General features: G+C 43.2%; 1 protein-coding gene across 1 annotated transcript; it reads right to left on the bottom strand.

The window, feature by feature from the left end:
* Positions 1 to 537: 537 nt before the first annotated feature.
* Positions 538 to 17,020, bottom strand: dhrs11a (dehydrogenase/reductase 11a). Its single transcript, XM_083688562.1, has 7 exons — positions 16,705 to 17,020; positions 3,668 to 3,877; positions 2,305 to 2,399; positions 2,019 to 2,148; positions 1,832 to 1,924; positions 1,671 to 1,736; positions 538 to 1,488 (listed from the first exon to the last, which is right to left on the bottom strand). Exons 1-7 carry the CDS (start codon positions 16,834 to 16,836, stop codon positions 1,447 to 1,449), a joined length of 768 nt encoding a protein of 255 aa, XP_083544688.1. The 5' UTR covers positions 16,837 to 17,020; the 3' UTR covers positions 538 to 1,446.
* Positions 17,021 to 17,220: the final 200 nt, after the last annotated feature.

The raw sequence follows: 17,220 nt of genomic DNA, 5'->3' as shown, positions 1-17,220 counted from the left end.
ACTTTGTTAATACTGGTAAAAATATACAAAGCAATAGATCAGCACATCCAATAATAACATCATATACCAATGCATAATAAAATGGCTTAATGTGACTTGCATAATATGGAAATTGCAACCTGAAAGGGTCACTTTTCGTAATGATAAATGACTATTATAAAATGACATCAGATTGAATGAGGACAAAGCATCATAAAAAAAACCTCTTCGTAATCATGATATTGTTGTTTGAGTGGGGGAAATGTCATCCAAATGGAAATTGCAACCTGAAAGGGTCACTTTTCATAATGATAAATTACTATTGTAAAATGACATCAGATTGAATGAGGACAAAGCATCATAAAAAAAAACTCTTCGTAATCATGATATTGTTGTTTGAGTGGGGGAAATGTCATCCAACTGCCATGTCATGTTATGTGGTGTAAGGTGAGATAAAAAGCCCAACTGCCTCAAAGTCCAAAGGTGTGTCAAGTTCAATCCTGCCACTGGACCCAGGACACATGAGGGAACAAGATGGTACACAAAACACAGCACATCTGACAATTCTTATTTCATTTTATTGAGAAATATCTAAGGTATCATACAAGTACAGTACACACTTGGGGAGAGTATACATGTGCACTCTCTGAGTTAGTCACTTCCTCTATACAAGATGCCAGTGTTTATTTATTTTTTATACTCCTCCAAATGGATACAAAGTGTTAAACATCCTAAATCACGTGGGCAATTTTATGGAGTTGGGAAATACACTTGCTTGAAAGGGAATGCGGAATCGTGCTTGAGACTATTCATTTTTGTTTTTAATGAGCAGACTTGATACGTACCAGGCTGACCAAATCAGCTTGTTAAAACATAAGTAGAGATAGTAGAATGGATTGCGCATCTATGATTAGGGTACAGTATATGAACCACATCTACCTATAATCAAAGTTAAAATACTTATAAAAAATAATGCAATAATAATCATCATTATTATCCTTATGAACAGCTGTGTTTTCTTTCCTGTCAAACAGATATGTAATATGACCTACAAAAAAAGACATCTGAACAAAACAAAACAAAACAAAACCCACTTCATGTGCAAATGATGGCATACCTTTCCCTCTGTAGTGATGGTCACATGACCACATAGCACAGGAGCAACGCCCTCTTCTTTTCTCCTAGTTTACAGTCGCTTAGTTTTTAACAAGGCTGAGCAATACACCAAAGACCATGTTGCAGCACTCAGTAATAATTCAGTAGTGGTTAAGAGGGCGCACTGCCCACCGTCTCCTCCAACCAGGGACAGACCAGAGATCTCCATATAGCCTCCTCCACCCTTCCTCAAACACATCCCTCCAAATCCAGTTCAACACTAGTTTGTTTTCGTTGCCCAGCATGGGTCGCTAAAGGAGCCGCCATGGCTGCTGGCTCTATCTGCTCCTCCAACTACTTCCTGCTCCGTTGCTATGACACCTGCTCCACCGGCCTCATCTGCACATCTCCAATCTAGTCAGAAACAAACAGGTTTTAATACACACAAACAAACAAACAAAAACAACTTATGAAGGTTAACAATGCCCCTGGCTTTAGACTATGCATGAGTATTGATGACAGAGTAATGTTTGACTCTGAGAAGCAGAATAATTGGTAGCCAAGTACTTACAGAGACAACAGAGAGCACTACTTACCTGGACATGGGCAGGGGCGCTGAGGACATATGTGACTGCACTGGCTACGTCTTCTGCTTTCAAACACTGCAGAGAGAAAAAAGGCCAATTACTAATCACCTGCTGACGAATTTGTATTGGGAGAAGTAGATCCACCCACAGCCATCCTCAATCTGCCTTACTTTTATACTCTCATACACTGCAGCTGCTTTCTCTGGATCGCTGTTGTGGTGCCGGAAGGCAAACTCAGTCTCCACTATTCCAGGGGATATACACTAGAGAGGAGGAAACAAGTTTTAATTCTCTCACACACACTCACACACACACACACACACACACACACACACACACACACACACACACACTCACTGTGGCTCTGATGAGGGTCTTTGCTTCTCGTAGTTCCTGCCGTAGCCCCTCAGTTAGCGCAGTCACAGCATATTTCGTGGCACAGTAGAAGTGTTCGTCTGCACTCGGCACCATCCTGTGTCCGCCCATACTGCAGCAGGCAGAGAGGAAGGAAGAGAGGAAATGAGAGAGTAGCATATGTGAGATTCCTCTCATACCGTATCCTCCTAAAAAAACAAATGGTAAAATTACTTATTTGTATCTTATCTACGGACTCCTATTTAGGTATAAAAAAGCTGCTGTCTACCTGTTAATATTTATGATGTGGCCATCATTGACATTGCGCTCCTTCATTGACTGGTAGGCCTCACGGGTACAGATAGACAGGGCCAGGACATTCACCTGTAGAGGCAGAGGTGCAGTGAGACAGAAGTACCTTCACCCTTTTTTTACATCCAACATATAGCTTTGTGATATAGGGCAGGGAAGCCCTATAAAACATTCTCATGGATTTTTTTTTTAGCATGGATGAAATAGGCTATAGCAATGGTCCTCTACAGTTTTTTAAGCCACTTTGTGTAATTAAACTCTCAGATAATCTAATCTAAGATAATGTCATGGTTCCAATAAACAAGTAGAACTTCACTGGTCACTGTGTCAACATCTGAGCATGACTGTCTCTTCCAATGTATCACACGTCAACTCCCACAGTGACTTTCAGAGACAGCAGGTTAAAGCCAAAGGTAGGGGGAGGTGGCAAAACAAGGTCAGCATGCAGATTATACAGGCCAAAAATACCCCGGTGTACACATTCATCTTGGCCAGCATGGCAACAGATGGACGTTGTTAGAAATGCTGGGCTTTGGAGGGATAGACTTTTGAGCAGGGGGGGCTTCAATGGTCAAAAGCTCAATGAATCACACTGTTAAGAAAAGTCTCACAATGGAGGGAAATAATACAGGCTTCCACAAGTGGGCCTCTGTGCAATGCCAGGCCTTCTCTCATAACCAATGGAACAGCTTCTAGTGAGGGGAGTGTGAAGGTGTGTGTGTGTGTGTGTGTGTGGTTATGTGGGTTCACTGAACCCTTTGAACTAGACTTCACAACTCTTCGGGATTCGCCAGATTTTCACCTCCATTGACTGACTAGCCATTTCACCTCATATCTTCATTTATATTCCTACTTTTTAAAGTGGCAGTAGGTAGGTTATAATCATTCAAATATTGCCAAATGACCCTGGTATATCTGTAGTGATTCGGCAGTGTAATTGGCTGGCAGAAGATCATCACCTGAGACCATCTCTATCCTATCAAAATCCCATTCAGAAAAACAGTGGGTCGGCCGACCACTCTTGGAGATAATAATAACACAGTACACAGATCAACAATAAAGTAGTGAGTGGTCCTTCCTTGGTGAGTAACTAGATAACGCTGATGTTGAGAGGAAGACCTGCCACGCGTGCAGGGGAGGAGGGAGCAAGGGGGAAGAGAGAGATATTGGTTTCACAGTTTGAATTAGGAGGGTACTGCACATAGGGGGCAGTTTTCCACATCCTTTTTAAAAGTTTTAATTGCACTGTATAACAACAACATTACAGTCCAGCTTCAAGTTACTATGTTAATTACAGATAGATGGTGTGTGTGCGTATGTGTATGTATGCATGCGCTCACATCGATCATGTTCCTCCAGCAGTCAGTCTTGCCGCTGAGCAGTGGCTCATTGTGGGCCAGGCCTGCATTGTTGATGCACACGTCCACTCCCTGGTGCAGCGTCTTAATAGCTGAGAACATAGACAGGATCTCCTCCTCGTTGGACAGGTCACACTTATAGGGGATCAGTGTGCCGCTGTAGGCCGCGCTCTGACACTCAGCTGCCAGCTTCTGGAAGCACAAAACAGACAAAAAGACCTCAGTCCACCATCAAGGAAACACAACTAGCCACAGGTGTAAGGTAGGAAAGGTACAGGTAGTCAGTCTGTGACCATGCATGTTTGTATATTTAAATCACAACAAAGGCACAGCTTTTCATCAACCTTTTAAATGCGTCCTCTGTGTTGATATATGTTGATTACCATTGTTCACCAAACCAAGAGGTAGTCAAGAGTAGTTTCCCAAACCTAACTATGCCCTGACATTACATTACAAACAACTACGCCCGGGCTATTTCCTATCCTCATTGGTCTGAAAGTGGGATACACACCATCTCTGACATTACTCTGCACATTCCAGGACAAACACAGTTCAATCTGGCACTTTGTTTTTCTTTTATTTACAGTTTGGAGCTATGGAGTCCCCTGGGGGAGAGAACTGGTGATACATCTGAATTATATAGGAGTAGTAGTACTAGAGGACTAGTCTCTAAATGAGACGTGTTCTTTATAAAAGCAGCTCAGAAACCCTTATCGATACATATACACTTTGTGGAAAAGATATCTTCTACTGATATCAACTGGTCTAAAAAACATTTTGGCTTCATCTCAGGCAATTGAAAGTGTAAAGAAATGATTTTCACTTTAAGGCAAGTGTTTGTAGATATATGCTGTTACTGTATTGTAGAAACCCAGCAAATTAGGAGATTCTGTGGGGTGGGGGAGGGGGTATGGGAATGTCTGTTTGGTTCTGTCTTATGTTCCTTTGTTTTCTGGTCTTGTCTCATCTGTATACTTAATGAAAAATTAAAATAAAAATAAAAATGTGTTCACAAAAAAAGAGAGTCATTTCCCTATTTGACATTTTATCCGTGTAAAAGCATCATCACATGAGATATTAGCCAACAGACAGGGGATTACAGGAATGGTAACATAACATCCCAATTACGATGAAGAATTGCAATGAGCCATGCATGCTAGTTTCAGTCCACTCACAACATCGTCTTTAGACACATATTAGGCAGTTTGAAATGAATAAAAAATGTACAGAAAATATATCACACATTTCAGTCAGATAACAACAGAAACAACAGTAAAAAAGTAAAGAAAAAAAAGAAGCCCTACCCAGTCACCCATGCATCAATCTGAAAAGAGGTGTAACCATAAAATCAATATTCCATAAAAGGAAGATAGCCAAGTCTGGTCAGCAGCATGACTCTAAACAATCTTCTTTAAAGCTGTTCAATTAAGAACGTCCCTCAATGTACCATTTACATAATTACAAACACAAAGTAAGTGAGTAATTTCAAAAGCCATGTTGATAGAATGCTGGCATAATACAGGTTTCCTCTCTGGACAAATGTCAAGACATAATGTCTGGCTAAAGGAAATGAGAGTCCATGCAAGAGCTAAAACCATGACCTTTATTATTAGTGACCCATGACCTCTATATCCTGAATCCCCCAGTAAAAGGAGAGGCTCCAGGGAGCGACAGGTACAGGGCATCTCCAGGCCCAACCACAACCAGGTCACCCAGGCCTCCAGGACTGTGGCACTGATGCGACTCGACACATATCCCCCAACCGGGCACAGCTGCATCCATCACATGATGTCTCAGTCTGGACTGCACTCAGACAGGGAGTGGAGGGGCGGGGGTGGTAGCAGCAGTAGCAGGCAGAAATGCCAAGGACTGCATGGCACTCTCAGCCTCTTTCTAGCCCGAGCCAAAGTGTTATGACATTTAGGATGAGAGCACTTAGTCTCATAAGGACAGAGCTGGTAGGAGTGTAGGCACACACACGCAGACATGGGTATGTCACATACATAGGCTATGGCAGTGCTCCACCTCTTCCCCAAAGCAGTTTAACTGGGATTATCCACAGAGAAGGCATTAGCTCAATTGAAGATCCAGGATTTAGAGGCTATGTAAGCTTTTAAGTCAAATTGCTAAAACACTGAGTCATCTTGTTTGTGTGTGCTGATTTTACAAACAGATTTCACAGTTAATGAATAACCTAAATAATTAGGGTGAATCCCACTTCAATGGCCCAAATACTCACGCTAGAATCAGAGGTCTTGGTCACACTTTACTTTATTTAGTTGGCCCTAACCTGTGTTGTAGTAATGACTTTCAGTAATGGCTTTGTAATTAGTTGTAATGAGCGCTTTGTGTTATTACGCAAATAGAATAGTGTAATAAGGACTCTTCCTTATTTCACTTGTGTAATAACGCACTACACTCAACTCCATAGGCCTATATCATACCACATTTCTGGGTGAATATACTGTAACAATACAATGTAGTTACTACTGTAATTACAGCAAGTATTGGTCATTTCTCATGGCCCACAGCTGAGACAAAGGTTCAGGACAGGTTCACAGCCCAATTCAATTATAGCACAGCCTCAGCATCCAAACTGGACCTCCCCTCTCCTTCACCCAGTCTTGACTCCCCCTTGAGGGTCTGGCACAGGTACCAACTCTTAGGGAGGGAGGGAAGGAGACGGGGGGTGTGGGTAGTGTGGGTGGATGAGGTCTCATTGCCAAGCAGAGCAGTGAAGCGTAGCCTTGGCCAGGAGAAAGGGTTGATGTGAATAGAAGGCCAGGCCAGCCTTTTGTGAGAAGGGTGGGACAAGAGTGGAGCATTATTGGTTTGAGTACCACAACAGAGCAAGGGGGAGACTGAGTAAGGGACTAGGGACAGGAAGTCTCCGCCTCAGAGTATCTGTGTGTGTGTGTGTGTGTGAGTTGGCATTGCCTGTCTATGCGAGTACCACAACCAGGCAAGGCTGCAGCATTGGTACTGGGACATGCTGTACTATGAATGCAATGCAGCTGTACTCAAAAATGCACACAGACACAAAAGATACCCACCCACACATACTGCAGGGTGCCACATAACCCCCCCCCCCTATAAAAAAAACAGTAGAAAGACCTAATCATGAGTTACTCATCAATTTGGAAGAAAAATCTTGTTTCTACTCCAAAACTATTTAGCAACATTCTCTAGCCATGATAAGACATCTGTAAATACATTCTACACTAATCTCTGTCTCAGTCTCTCACACAAACACTATGTGGCACAGAGCTGTTCTCAAATTGAAATTCAGAGTGATTAGCATCATCACAGTGCATTTCTTCTGCTCCCCTCTGGGCAGCTGTATGTGAGCAGGGCCAATTACAAGACACAGAGACACAACACTATCTTTTGCATAAGGTCAGCAATGCAGGAGACATCACTGGCTGCCCCACCTATTCAGCATCAGGTTTCATCAATCATGCACCCACTCATATGAACCAGGGATAAGTAGAACAATAGGAGAGAGATATTTCCCTCAGAGCTAATGGCCTTTCGGGAGGGTGTTGTGAGAAATCAGTAATGGATGGCACAGATCAGCTATGAGAAGGATGTGCTCTGAAATTAGATTTGTCTCAGGTTAACTCAGCACGGCTCTGAGACAACTGATAGCCTATAATACAGTCCATCTTCTTATTTTCCCAGATCTATGTCTATGCAAAGACGGGCAGTTGAGACTTCAAAACTGTCTTGCATGAGTACAATCTATTTTAGGATTTGGTCACTCCCTCCCTCCCTACTTCCCACCCTGTCTCTTTTAGGCACCTGTAACACACAATGCAATTGGGCCTGTCACATTGCATTTTCATCCTCATTACCAAGACTGTTGTTCTGCACTCACAAAGAAAGTGGGTGGGCAAGAGAGGGGGGGGGGGGGGTAAGGAGTGGGAGAAGGGAGAGAGAACAGTACTAAAATGACTAAATCATAGGATTAAACAGAATGGAAAGATCATGGATAGAAAATGAGAATAAATGTGTGTGCCCAAAAGAGAGAGAGAAAACTGGTGAGGCCACAGAAACAGAGGAAGTCCTTTTCCGATGTTGAAGTGGTGCTTGAAAGTGTCTAATTACAGTTATTAAATCATGTTCCTTCCACAACAGCAACTAGTGCCCACCATAGCACTAATACTTACATCATGAGAATCACATAACAACACATCTCAACCAATATGAGTTATGGCTTTCTTTCGAAATTAAAAACACTATATTCATCCTTCAAACCAAACACTTAGGTAGGCCTATATAATACAATGATCCCAAAACATTGTTGAGTTCATAGCCTTTAGACTAGTATATCCTGAGGAGAATCCTGTTCGGTATATGGGGTCATGGATGACCGTACTGTAAATAAAAAGATTATGGCAGAGGTGAGGAGGAAGCACAACTCATAGGGTGGGTGCTGCATGATCACCTCCATTGGACACAATCAAAGACTGCCGCAAAAAGGTCCAAAGGTTGGGGCGGGGAGTGTGTTTTTATTGCTCTCCGCCGTCCCCATGGATATCATCAAGACAGGGCTATAAAAGAACATCACTATCTTGGCGTCATGGACTTCCTCAGGCACATTCATTCCACTTTTTTCTAAAACAAATACTGTAGCCTATGTTTCCAAATAGCCTTGAAACAAATAGGTTGTTAGGATTACTTGGGGACATGCAATTGTGAAACAAAATAGTCCAAGTGCTCTCTGATGGCTAGTAAATCGATGTTTGGAATGAATGGCTGGCCCAGATGATAAGCCCTTTTATAACATGGGTGGAGTTAGGACAGTGCATGCAGCCAGGTGTTGTGTAACAGACTGGGGCAACCAGTATGACGGGATTTCATTTTACCTGACAGAGCAGAGGCACAGATAGTAGGAGAGGTTTACTATAAATAAGGTAGGCAACTGAGCCAGGTTCCTCTGTGTAATTTGATGAATCACTTATGAATGAATGAACTTGATGAGTACAACAATCTCCCCAGGCCCTTAACCTTATCCTAAAAACATGTTCCTATGTGTCCTTGTACAGTAAAAGGCTGTTTGTGTGTGTGAGTGTGTGTGTGTGTGTGAGAGCCGCAGTGGGTGAGGAGAGGTGAAGACCCACTCCAGAGGACCATCCTGCCCCCCGTGCCTCCTCAGCCTCATGTGATGGGTTATTTCAGCATCCAACACTAGGCTGCCGTGCCGGGTGTCAAGTATGCATCCCGCCCCTCTCCCAGTCACTCCAAGCATCTGGGCTCGGGGACAAGCACTCTGATGCTGTCACCAGAGGCCTGAGGGACAGCAGGAGAGAGGGCTCCTCAGCTGCCAGCTCAGCTACCAGACAAATCCATAGACACATTTAATGGATTTGATCATTCATGCTAACACAAAAGGAGAGGAAACCGAAAACAGCTACATTATGGTAGCCTCTGTATGTTAGGCACGTTAGGCTGTGTGCACCATGAGACCCAGAACTGGTTTATTTCCTCAGGACCAGGATGGCCTGCAGCTCAGCACAAATGCAACGTGCAACGTGCCCACCAAGCACGCAAGCAAATCACAGTACATGCCATGCCGTACACAGAAGATTGTGACAGGACAAGAGTGACAGACAACAAATGCAGTGTATTGATTTGGCTCCTGTAACAGACAGCAATCCAATTAGTAGGCTATATTCTTTTGCCTTGTGTTTTTCCCCCTCCTCTACTTCAAATTGTGAACTCTATGAACCCAAATCTTGTCCCAGTGTTTGTGTAGCCGAATTCAGTCTGTCCACCGCATAACTCTCTGGCCAACAGGCATCCATCTGATTACAGCCTCTAGCTCAACTCCTCAGTGGCACTTAGGTGCTTCTTACCATATCGGCCCCCCCCTTTCCTGTCCCCACAGAGGGCAGTTCAAAGTGGGCCCAGGCACACTGATCATGTCTGCTGAAGTCACAGCAGCATGAAAGCCTAAACATGCCTGAGGGACACACACACATGCGTGCGCACGCACACGCACACAGAATGAACAGCGAAAAGCTCTGCTGCTAAGATGAGACAGCACAGGAGGAGTTGCTCAGGAGGACATATGGCTCCTCAAAAGATGAGTACCACAGGAAGGACAGCACAGTGAGGGAGAAGTGTGTGTGGGGGGGACCAATCAGGGTGTTACTGCATGTGACCTCTTATGACAGTGGTCAGCCAACTGCATCCAAGGCACGTTCGCTCTGCTCTAATTATGGCTAGTCAGCTCAAAGTGGAGCAAGTTGGATCCCAGCTTCATAGTTTGTGGAGAAGCACCACTCAGAGGGTTTCTGCTACTGGGTTTCTGCTATCTTTTCGAGATCAGGATTCATTGAACTGAGGAAAAACTGAGGGTAAAAACAATGGCTTTGAGATACAACTAATGAGCAAATGATCCTTAGAAATAGTACATTAACAAGCACACCGCTATGTGTTTTCTCTTGTGGTGCAGGGAATGAAGGCCCCAAAAGTCTATCAATACTAGTAAAATAATTCCCACACACACCATTACCTCTGCACAAACTTATGGTGTGAACGTTTCTCTTGCAGAGGTACTGTAATGGTGTGCGCGGGAATTATTTTACTATTATGAAAAAATCATCTTGCTCAGTAAAAAAGGTTGATCCTGGCAGGTAATGTTGATGCTTAGCAGTTTCCCACATGTCTAATGGGAAAATTGCCTCATCAGATAGATGATTTGTCAGCTCAACACCCAAATGGAAAATCCAAAGTCAGTGGAAAAGCGTCATGGGTCAAACTAATGTCAATGAATAAGTAATGAGCAGATGGGCATTACTCATCAAATAGCCTTCATGCAGCGATATTCTGATCGGAAAATAATATTTTTGTGAAAGGTAACATGTTGACTGTGCAAGATAGACTCACAGAACACTTTATTAGGAACACCTGTACACCTTCTCATTCATGCAATTATCTCATCAGCCAATCCTGTGGCAGCAGCGCAATGCATAAAATCCTGTAGATACGGGTCAGCAGCTTCAGGTAATGTTCACATCAACCATCAGAATAGGGAAATGTGATCAGTGATTTTGACCGTGGCATGATTGTTGGTGCCAGACAGGCTGGTTTGAGTATTTCTAAAACTGCTGATCTTCTGGGATTTTCACACACACAACAGTCTCTAGAGTTTACTCAGAAAGGTACAATAAACAAATAACATCCAGTGAGCGGCAGTTCTGCGGATGGAAATGCCTTGTTGATGAGAGAGGTCAACAGAGAATGGCCTGGTTCGAGCTGACAGAAAGGCTACCATAACTCAAATAACCACTCTGTACAATTGTGGTGAGCAGAAATGCATCTCAGAATGCACAACGTGTTGAACCTTGAGGCGGATGGGCTACAACAGCAGAAGGCCACATCGGGTTCTACTTTTGTCAGCCAAGAACTGAAAGCTGAGGCTGCAGTGGACACAGGCTCACCAAAACTGGACAGTTGAAGACTGGAAAAACATACCCTGGTCTGATGAATCTCAATTTCTGCTGAGGCAGATGGTAGGGTCAGAATTTGGCACCAACAGCATGAATCCATGAATCTAACCTGCCTTGTGTCAACAGTCCAAGCTGGTGGAGGTGGAGTAATGGTGTGGGGAATGTTTTCTTGGCACACTTCGGGCCCGTTAATACCAAAAAACCTATTTGAGTATTGTTGCTGACCATGTGCATCCCTTCATGGCCACAATTCACCCATCTTCTAATGGCTACTTCCAGGATGATAATGCACCATGTCACAAAGCAAAAGTCGTCTCAAACTGGTTTCAGATGACAATGAGTTCAGTGTTCTTCAGTGGCCTTCCCAGTCACCAGATCTGAATCCAATAGAACACCTTTGGGATGTGGTAGAACGGGAGATTCAGAGCTTGAAAGTGCACCTGAAAATTCTGCAGGAATTGTGTGATGCAATCATGTCATCATGGACCAGAATCTCAAAGGAATGTTTCCAACATCTTGTGGAATCAATGCCACGAAGAATTGAGGCTGTTTTGAGAGCAAAGGTAGGCCCTACCCAGTATTTGTATAGTGTTCCTAATAAAGTGTTCAGAGAGCGTATCCCTTAGTCACATAGAAAGAGATGTTGTTATGAGGCTAAAATGGGTATATACGTCCAAACTGTCTCAATTAGTGGATCTTTCACTTTTCAACTAGGACCATAGACCCATGTCCCTTCAAAACTTTAAATCAGCCCAGCATATAATGTGATTTTAAGGGGCAGAGAACAGAGAGAGAGAAATAGGAACAGAGAGAGAGAACAGAGAGGAGAGAGACACAAATTGAAAGAAAGACAGTGAAACAAAGAAAGAACGAGTGAAAGAAAGAAAGAGGGAGGGGGAGAGCAAGCAAGCGAGGGAGAGTGAGTGAGTGAGTGAGTGAAAGTGAAAGACAAAAAGTGAAGTCACCCCTCACTGGCCTGACCCACTTCAAGGCCTTGCTGGGTGAAAACTACTTGTGGTAAGAGAACTGCTGACTGGCTGATCGCCCGGAACCCAGAGGGGTAAGGGGGGGTGGGTGTTGGCATGTCACTTCAGTGGCACCAAACTGACCGTCTCTCATAGATGAGGGGGGGGGGGGCGGCCAGGCAGGGACTCACAATCTACTGGTCCCAGTCTACTACCATAGGGATGTGGAGCCAGAGAGGAAAAGACTAACTCACCCTTTGGAGTGTCAGTTCAGTACCTTTTTACGGTTCCGAACAGACACTAAACCTAAGCCAGAAAAACATCCCATTATCCCAGTCAACATGGAACAATGGATGGCATCCACATTGCTGTCTATTTCTGAGCACTGACAGACGAGGAAAAAAAATACCCTGATTTGTCTGTAAAGATCCATTGGCGATTCGGCTGAATCACTTTGTGGTGGATGACATCAATTTTCTGTTAACTGAGACGAACATAGCACATTAATTTTCTCTCCTGTAGTTCTCCATCCATTATGATTGGGCACATGAGTTTAAAATATATGTTTTATCTTTAAGGCACATGACCAACCCTAACAATGCCTTTTATGTAAAGAGTAAGTGAACGGGTTAGCCAATCCCCTACTAAAGGAACAAAAACTCACTCAATGATCTTATTGAACAAGATCTGGCTTGGCTATCGCAAATGTTTAATCTCAGTACAGATACTGATCCAGTATAAAACTCTGCTGACAGGTTGATATTAACACAGAAGGTAATAACATGAATTAAACTACACATTTGTAAAGCCTTTTGGTGTTGTAAAGGGATAAACAAAGCTGGCTGTCATGTCAAATGAATTCGGCCTTGGTGATTTATAGACGTATGTTCCATTAGAACAGGCTGGTAGAGTTCTACCCATTAACACCTTGCAGACAACTTTAATCTTCAGATGCTGACACACACACACCTATCACTGCAGACCCACCTCCCTACGGCTCCATATCTTCCCTTCGCAAGCACAGCAAGGTCAAATATACTTCTCTACATACTGGCAATCTTTGGCAAACATTACAGACTGCTGAGGGGCTGTAGTAGGAGAATCTGGAATAAGTAGATCATCACTGATGTAGCAACAATATGCTCAACATACATAATATAGATTTAACTGTATGATTCCATAGATGATTTATCATAAAGTTGACTGCAATGCAGGGTAGATTGAAATACTTGCAAGGAGGCTTACAGTGGGTGACCCATGATTCGAAGATAACCATCTTTTAATTAATGACTGTTCTAATAATGACACAGAAGTGAGCTATGTTTAAAATGATGATGGGTGGGAGGAGATTGCCCTGGGAAACTCTTGACCAATCAAAGGACACCGACTGTTAGCCCCTCATCCAACCCCCTTCAAGCCAAGGTCAGTGGAATATTCTAGTTTAACTATTTCACACTAGATCCAAGGATGACACCATGATCCTTCTTCTGGACCTGCATCATATCACGCACCACTCACACATTTTCTAGGAATCAGCTAAGCCCAAAGTACAGCCACTCATAGATTAAATGACAGACACCCGCCACACCCCTGGGCTCCACCTCCCCCCAGAGCCACTCATCACAGCCAAGCTGACACCAGTCTCCTCTACAGTCTCAGTAGATTCAAAGTGAACATATGATTCACTTGCATTGACTGAGTGAAAAAAAAAATACATTGGACTGAGGACAATTAAAAAGGTCCCGTATGTAACATTTAAGCTTTCTAAAAGCTTCCTAATGGTTGTAATGACTGTTTAATTAGTAGTGTTCAGGGAATGAGATCCCTTGAAAGAAATATTTCATTTACAAATGCTGTTTTGTTCCGGAAAAAACACTTTCTAAAATGGAGTGCCCTACCCAACACTCGGTTTGCATATAAACACGTTACTGTTCTAGGGGAGTGGGCTCATTCGACTTTCTGTCTCTGGTCTTCGAAATGCATGCGTGCACAAACACAACAGCTAATGTCCAACACTGCAATGGGGGTTACATTATTATTAGGGAGGACGTTGTTGTTTTGAAATTCAAACTGAATTTCACTGCGGTGACCAAAGGTGGCATATTTCCAACAAACTTATGCCCTACTCCTTTAAAAGGGGGTCTCTAAAGTGGTAAACCTGCTGAAAAATGGCAATGGACAGTATAGCCAAAACATCCATATGAATGCATTATTCTCCAATACAAAAATTAAGTCTATCATGGGATGGTCTGAGTAATACATGCTTCTTAGTAATACATGCTTCTGAGTAATACATGCTTCCACTGCCATATATTACACATTTATGGCCCAGCATTGGCTTTTTGTCTACTACTGAACAACTACTGAACAACTACTGGGAACTGTGGTGCTGCTACAATAAAACAAGCCCATCAACCACAAGACTAACTGTAGCCGCAGGCACAGCACTCGCATGTGACAAGCTGAATGGGATCACTGGCACTAACAAGTCTAGACATGAGTGCGTAATCAATCTTCTAGTGAAGTCACTGAAATGTAAGATTCCTATCCAAAATCACATCTTTTTCAACCCATTACCAGCTTCCCTAATAAGAGGACATACAAAACCATCACAATATTGGTTATTAAAAGGTAGACTCTGGGATATGACGTCATAGCAAAGGAAGCAGGGTGAGCGACGCTGCCGAAGACAGAGATGCAACAGTCTAGAGAATAGAGCTAAATTCCATGAAGCAAGGACGCTGTCACCACAATCCTACGATACACACCTATATATGGGCCAGAGTAGGATAGAGGGCTAAAAGAAACATAATTAGGCTACCAGCAGCTAGGTGTCTGAGTCACATAGGTACTACTTACATACATCCAGTATCAGTCCCTGCTCCATAACCTCCCTAATAGGCCAGAGGTGGCGAATGATTGGTGGGATGACACGAAGCTGGAGACCAGAATGTAGACTAAAATGTCAACGAGAGCATCGGTTCTTCTGGTGAATTATCAAGTGTCCGTCTGAGTCTGGCTTGCTATTTCTTAGAAATTGCCTTTCCATCCCATCATTCCTGCAGGCAGCCCATGGCGACCACAGGTCTCTCACCATCTCATTGCTCTCCTTTTCTTCCTTTTTTTTTACCCCCTCAGACCCTGGCCTCTGCTGCCATCACATTCCCTCCCTAAATATCACTCATTCAGGCTTCTGTTACACATGATATGACTAGAAATAAGAGCATCGGACATTGGATAAGGTTTTATTCATGTTTACAACTACCTGTGTCTTGTCTGCTATATGACTTAGGATAGGTTCACTGTACTCATCACCTAATTTTTCCCAAGTACAAAAAAGCACCACGGAGGAAGTAGAGAACAATTAAATGGCAATGGACTCTTACAAACCCCACTTTCAGAGCATGCGCAGTTGGCACTGCAACAGCAGTCCCCAGGGAGCATGGCAGAGGGGTACAATGCCAGCTTTGTCTCCCCATGCTCAAACACAGACAACGCTCAGAGGCCTCATACAAGTGATGCAGTCTGTCCCAGAGAGGGGCGTTGAAAGCCTGTTGCTCCTTCACCCTCCACACAATCTGACATCTTTCTCTTGGTTGGCCAAATATTTAGCCAACTGGAGCTGGTCTGTGGTTTAAAGTATCGGGGAGTCTTGTGTAAAAGCCTACTTATAACATACATTTCAGTTGAACAAATATTGTTTAGGTGAACATCCACAGCTAGAACTATCCTTACCATCCCATGACTTACAGTGTCTGTATGTATTATTTCTCAGTCAAAAAGGCTAATATGAGAAGTACAGAGATCTAGCCGACTTGGCGGTAAAGAAAGGTGGCAGTAAATTCACAAAAACTCAACTGGCTGTTCAGTAACCTGAACAATTACGGGAATACTGAGACGCTGTAATGACACTATGTGCTAATCTCTGATTGATTCTGAGGGCTAAGTGGCTGTGGAGTCTTGCAAAAGTCAAGGACATGGGGCCCAAAAGTAGAGCAGTTAACGATTGACAGGAGGCCATGTGAATAGTGAATAGGTGGAGGGCTGTATAAGATAAATCAATTGCACAATCCGGACAGTGTGTGTAACACTGCAAAAAAACTGTTCAGATGTTTTTCACATATACAGTGATGCTGTGTTGACGAGAAATTAACATATGTAACGCACAATATAGTGATGCATGAACATTTTGGGGAAAATATCTATATATTCTGTGACATGTATAATTAGACAATAATTATTTCATAATAAATCTGAGAATATAACAAATAATGACAAATATTGTAACACGGTAAAGTTGCACTGTTGGCTAAATAAATGTCAAGCAGCGAACGTGTAGCTAGTGCAAACACACCCACCTCCCTTGCGACTGCGATACATATCTTTTACATTGATGTGATAATTGGCTGGCTATATAAATTCACAGATAGCATGGCTAACTGCTATATCAGGATAATCTAAAGAAGATTGCTAGCTAGTACTAGTTGTAGTAGTAGCTAGTTAGCTAGCTGGTTATTGGCGCACTTCACGCAACCAGATTGCCACTGTTTTCTCACTTCCTTTTGACATTTTGTTACATTGTTTGATATTTGCTCACCTCAATCTTGTCAACATTCCTGGCACATCCGACTACCTTCATGCCGTGTTGGACAAGTGCCCGTGCAACAGCCGCTCCAATCCCGACAGAGGCTCCAGTCACGAGAGCTACTCTGCCTTTCCAGCGCTCCATTTCAGAGGATTATTTATGACAAAGACGATCTTTAGAATACTGTCGTAGTAGGACGATAGATTTTGTTTACCTGCCTATGTCTGTTAAATACTCACAACAGCACAAAACAGTTACTTGTATTGTAATGGGCGGGTTGTTACAGTACTCAGCCCTCCCTAATCCTGCTTTCGCAGCATCCAGGAAAAGGCACTGTAAAGAAGCCCCAATCCCAGTGCGCTCGGGATTAAATATTAAATGGCAAGCTTTGCGCTATGTTTTTGGTTGACGTCACCTCCCGCTTGTTTTTTCGGGCCCATGGGTTTGCAGTCCACGAGCTCTCCCCATACTTTTGCTAGGAGCTCATTGTAACTTTTATAATGAATAAAGAAATATATGCTTTGAACA

The sequence above is a fragment of the Argentina silus genome (assembly GCF_951799395.1).
Source record: "Argentina silus genome assembly, chromosome: 2".
Classification (NCBI taxonomy): domain Eukaryota; kingdom Metazoa; phylum Chordata; class Actinopteri; order Argentiniformes; family Argentinidae; genus Argentina; species Argentina silus.
The sequence above is the reverse complement of the archived record's forward strand: the minus strand, read 5'-3'. Positions and strand labels throughout refer to the sequence as shown.

Excerpts from the sequence above, each read along its gene's own strand:
- dhrs11a (XM_083688562.1), bottom strand. The coding sequence starts at position 16,836 with ATGGAGCGCTGGAAAGGCAGAGTAGCTCTCGTGACTGGAGCCTCTGTC. Across the intron at positions 1,925-2,018 it reads AGACCCTCATCAGAGCCACA|TGTATATCCCCTGGAATAGT; the intron begins GTGAGTGTGTGT and ends CCTCCTCTCTAG. Across the intron at positions 1,737-1,831 it reads CAGTGTATGAGAGTATAAAA|TGTTTGAAAGCAGAAGACGT; the intron begins GTAAGGCAGATT and ends TTCTCTCTGCAG.